At 38.8% G+C, this 5292-nt stretch overlaps 1 protein-coding gene, 1 non-coding gene and 1 pseudogene across 2 annotated transcripts; 2 read left to right on the top strand and 1 right to left on the bottom strand.

Annotated features, from left to right (window-relative positions):
• Positions 1–836: 836 nt before the first annotated feature.
• Positions 837–920, top strand: LOC113314525 (annotated as a pseudogene).
• A 263-nt stretch (positions 921–1183) lies between these two features.
• Positions 1184–2727, top strand: LOC113307560 (histone acetyltransferase p300-like). Its single transcript, XM_026555996.1, has one exon. It carries the CDS (start codon positions 1476–1478, stop codon positions 2535–2537), a length of 1062 nt encoding a protein of 353 aa, XP_026411781.1. The 5' UTR covers positions 1184–1475; the 3' UTR covers positions 2538–2727.
• A 395-nt stretch (positions 2728–3122) lies between these two features.
• Positions 3123–3202, bottom strand: TRNAL-UAG. The gene has a single exon. It is a non-coding gene; the product is annotated as a tRNA-Leu (tRNA).
• Between the last annotated feature and the right edge of the window lie 2090 nt (positions 3203–5292).

Genomic DNA, 5292 nt, shown 5'->3' with positions numbered 1-5292 from the left:
CAATAAATTTTTGGTTTGTCTTCTTCTGTTCAGCTGGTGACAAAATGTTATATAAATGCCCAACCCCAGCCTTCCTTTTCCTCCCATCTCCAGAAAACCCTAGATTTCATACCAAATCTCTTCTTCATACTTAAGCTAGGGTTTCATGTAATTCTGATTCAGTTCATGTTTATGTGTGTTTTGATCTTTCAATTTTCATCTGTGCTTTCTTTGTTTTTTTATATCATTTTAAGTTCAGTCTCTTAGATTATTTCAGTGTTGTTTAGATTATCTCTTTTGGTCTTTATGTTTTTTCTGGTTTATCTGACTTTTTCAGTGATCTTAGTCCTGTGACTCCTGTCATGTCTAGGAGTTTCACTGTCGGTGATTGTTTTAAGTCTAGCTTGTACATGATATGATGATATCTCTAGAAAAGAGTACCAAACTAGATGAGAGGAAAAGTCATTATGTCCTGTGAGTATGAACAAACGCAGCAGAAAAGCATAGATCAGGATTTGAAGTTATGGTAATTTCATGTTGGTATTCACTGTGCATAATGATTTTCCTCTCATCTTACTGGGTATGTTTCTAGTTTATCTGATCTTGTCAGTTATCTGTCTAGTTACTTGTAGAGATTTTGGACAAAAATTCTCTCTTTTATAGATTGCAAACATGTTATGTTTGTAAAATCCATTTGTAAACGTCCTAGAAAAAACTTGAGAGGTTGATGGTCGAAATATCTCCATCTCAGGTGGTCTCACATTCCATTGCCTTGGGGAGCTGCATTACCTCTCTTGGGACTTCCCATGAGGCATACATTTGTCATGTTCTTTTTAACGGATAGTAGTTTAGAGATGTAGCCTATGAGGATATCGAATTATAAAGAGCACCATCCTTCGGGACTGAATGGCTTGACGCCTTGGTGACATATTCTGAGGCTTATAACTTCAATCTTTTTCTTTTTATGTTCATTGTAGCTTTTGATGGAATGTACTGTGCAACATTTGTAAGAAATGCAAGTGTAGATTGTAAAGTGCCTTCATGCTGCATTACATTTCAAGCTATGATTCAGAGAGGGTAATTCTGACATATGTAGATAACTCAGCTTGATAGAGCCATTTTGTTAACAATCCAAGAGGGTAAGGAAAATATGATATTTGGCCCTTGACCCAGATTAAATAACAATGACACACCCAAATGTATATATAATTAATATAGCATTTTCTCCTAGGCTCTCTGACGACGTAGTCGCTTGTTTTTTTTAAATGTTTGTTCATCTGGTTGAATTGCAAATGAAGAATAAAGCACTAGGATGTGCACCACGACCAGTAGCAATCGACGAATAAGTCATATAGCAAGTGGCTGTAAATATATAATATCCACAGCTTGCCTGGATATATGATATCTAGACAGACATAGCAAGTTGAACCAGAGAGAGAGAGAGAGAGAGAGAGAGAGAGAGAGAGAGAGAGAGAGAGAGAGAGAGAGAAACAGAGATGGCTTCTGCACGCAGGAGTTTTCCGGCGAAAGAAAAACAACAGAAACGTACTCTTCAGCACTTTACCCATCCTCATATCTTAACTAGGGAGACTTTCGATCAAAATAACGAATTCGTATGTAATACCTGCAACACTCTAGGTGCTGGTGTTAGATACCATTGCAAGCTATGCAGTTTCGATATCCATGAGGATTGTGCCGATTGTCCTGAATATCTCAACACTTACCTTCACCGTAACCACCAACTGGAACTAATGTGGGACGGATCGGAGTCGATCAAGAAAAGTTATGGTAATATACGTCCTTGTGGTGTCTGCGGCGATCAAGTCAAAGGTCTTTTCTACATTTGTTCATCTGGTGCAGAGAAACGCACTGATGGTGAACATTTCTTCTTCATCCATCCACTATGCTCCAAATTTCCATCCCAAGTGCGTCATCCAATTGATGACAAACACCCTCTAAAGTTTCAATCGGTCCCGGCTATTCCTAACTCCGTGTGTGCTATATGTAGAGGTGTTGTTTCTGTCTCTCCGTGGAGTTACAGATGTGATCCATGTCGTGTCAATATTCATATTGAGTGTGTTACTCTTCCATTTGATGATCATAAGTACTCGCCCCGATCACCAAAGATGCTCCAGCAAAAGGGATCACCAAGGATGTACCAGCAACAACAGGGATCACCAAGGATGTACCAGCAACAACAGGGATCACCAAAGATATACCAACTGAAGAGACCTGTTGATCCTCTTCCTGCATCTCCTACATATGGGGGTTACTCTGGGACGACACCATCCACACCACAACCGCACAATAACAACCCTCCGAATCCACCACATGATTACAATTACCATCCTTCACAGCCATCACAGCCCTACGTGCAATCACCAACTTATAACAACTACCAATGTCATCCACCGCCTCCTCCTCCTCCTAATAGCGGAGCTAGTTCAACTCCCGGCGGAAAAAAGAATAGTGTGGTTACAGGTGTAGCTGGATTTTTCGGGAAAGTTGCAGTTAGCTTGTTGGTCAGTGCAGTTGTTGGTGAAATTACGCAGTCGTGATTGATATTTCTTTTTTCTTTTGTTTTCCGGCCACCTGGGGTGGTGCTTTATGTTTGTGTCCCCGGCAATCTCAGGTGTTTTCTTTGTATTTGTGTGCAAAAAAGAAAAAGGCCAGAGCCTAAATCTGGCGCCATAAATACAATCTTTGTAAGTTGATATTCATCCTTGTTAAAACTGTGGTTTGTATGCATCTTCAGATCCAAATATTACAGCCACGCTTAGTTGGGTAGCAAACAGAATTAGTCTTTTGACGACAAAGTCTTGATATTAGATAAGTTTGCAGACTTAAGGAATAATACTCAATGATAGAATACATCGAACTTCCTATCCTTAGACTGGGTATACCAGTTGACTCTTGAATATAGCTTATATAAAAAAACATGCATATAGGAGCTGTTGCTAATTGGACTTTCATAAGCGCGTTGATTGATCTCAGCGATGGATAAAATCTCTAATTGGGGGAATGTATGTGAAGTAATATATATTGGGGCTTGGTAAAAACATGTTCCAAGTGATGCATGTTGATCAAGCATAGCTTCCAAGGCACTAAGGCGCAAGGGGGAAGAAGACAAAAAAAAAAGTAAATGACAGCTGTGGGATTTGAACCCACGCCCTTTCGGACCAGAGCCTAAATCTGGCGCCTTAGACCACTCGGCCAAACTGTCTTGTTGGACGATTTACACAACAAACAATATATGATGGGTCTTATCTTATGAGGGTTAGAATGCAAGTCTAGGCTCTATACGAGCATGTACCGAATCCGACAGGAATATATATATATATATTTGAATCATCTATTATTTTGTGGCCTTCATGAATCCAGTTTCAAAGGTTCATTCATGATATAAAATTGGATTTGCTATTTGATGACATTTTTGAGAATAAGTACTAAAACATTGTTAACAAATAATAAAGAAATGACATGGCATCATATCTCTGCTATTGGTCAGCGAGATGGATGTAGATTCTTTCTTCGATATTTGTTTTATTCAATACGTGTAAGCAAGTTCTTGCGACCCAGTATTGTGGCCACTGGTGTGTCTTTAACTCTTCCGACTGGTCACCTTTACATATTCACATATAATTCCAGTTGATGTCGAACTCATTTCATGCCATTATTTGATTTGTTTTATTCTAATAATTGTCAGGAATTTGGATCCTTGTGATAATTAGCCGTATTTTGGATAAATAGGACATATTTTAATCTTGGAGTCCCGACAGGATATCTTGGGTTACTATATGCTGATTTAACGTCACAAGATTTTATGTATGATGGGGTAATTTTTCGAGTTATGGATGCGGAAACGATAGAGAAACCCGTGCAGAAATTCCGTGAATCTCACCGACTCTCGTAGAGATCCACCACCGTAACGTGCCCCCTGTTGATCTTCATAGTTGGTGAGACCCATTTCTGTAAGTGACCGTGATATTTGCGAGATTTCGTTCTCGGCATGTCTATTATTCGTCGTTATAAATGGTACATAGTTTGGTCGTGAAGTTGGTTTGTTCTTTTTTTTATCCCCATGCTGTTGTGCAGGTAATTTCCGGGTCACCTGATAAGTCTATATCCTGGAAACAATTTGGGTCATGAGATAAAGAGGGAGGATCCGTGGACAATCTTATATTAGACACTATCCTCTTATTAAACTATACTGATACCTACTAAACATGAGCACAATTCGATATATCGAGCCTCACCATCTACCGATTTTAATTTCGACCAAAATCTGGATCACCGAGATTAATGTTGGCTCACTTAGCAAGTTTGAGTCACTTATTTGAGGCTAGGACAATTTCTATGGCATTGGCGAATCTTTTGCCCTCAGTTATGGAATGGGCTATTTGAAAACATGGATGCATAATAGGTTTTGATAATGATAAACCCAACATAATGTTGTCTATAGGTAATGTGCTTGTTTTGCCTAACAATTGCAAGATTGTTAGATCTTATGTACATGGAAATAACACCATTTTGCAGTTGCAGGTTCATGTTCAGAACTAGGATCCTCCAGATACGGACTATGTTAAGATTAACATCAATGCATCTTTTTGTCAAAACAACTTTAACAGGTGGAACTGGACTGGTTGTGAGAATCTTTGCACGACGATGGTATGGAGCTAAGGGGATGTATTTCAATGGAGAAATGATTCTAGATCAGGAAGTGGAACAACTGGAGTGTCTTGACACGAAGGATGTTGTTGAATCAACAATTTCAAAGGGTTTTATTACAGTTATTCTTGAGTCAGTTAGTGCAGTCTTAGTTAAGTCAATAAATGAACCAATATCCTATGTTCCCTGAATGAATCAAGGAACTATCTTGGATATTAAGTTCTTAGAATCATAGATTTTTTGTTTTTCAGTCGGTCAATGGACTTAAGAATTAGTGGAGTAGTTGATTCCACAACTAAGAAAACCAGAAGTGGACATATGAATTTTGAGTATATTGACCATTACCCTCAGGACATCTCGGATTGGATAAAAGATGATATCATAAAATGTAATCTTCTGATCTAACTAACAGATCTCGTCTTTGAAACAAAATAATAAATAAATGAAAAACGGGTGGGAAAACCAATAACTTGAGGGTTTGCACATTACGGACTATCAAGAGACACGCGTCTCATGTTAAGGAACGCGTCGAACTTAGACCACATTGTTCTGTAGAGTCTGATCATCCATCCATATGTGGAAAGGCTCAACCCCTACGAAGTGGAGCTAGTGGATGTGTTGAGTCAAAAACACACAAGACCTATT

Source organism: Papaver somniferum, chromosome 9 (assembly GCF_003573695.1).
Source record: "Papaver somniferum cultivar HN1 chromosome 9, ASM357369v1, whole genome shotgun sequence".
Taxonomy (NCBI): Eukaryota; Viridiplantae; Streptophyta; class Magnoliopsida; order Ranunculales; family Papaveraceae; genus Papaver; species Papaver somniferum.
Note: the sequence above shows the minus strand (reverse complement) of the source record. Positions and strands in the feature narration are given on the sequence as shown.

What these genes read in the sequence shown, in the direction of transcription:
- LOC113307560 (XM_026555996.1), top strand. Translation starts at nt 1,476, where the DNA reads ATGGCTTCTGCACGCAGGAGTTTTCCGGCGAAAGAAAAACAACAGAAA.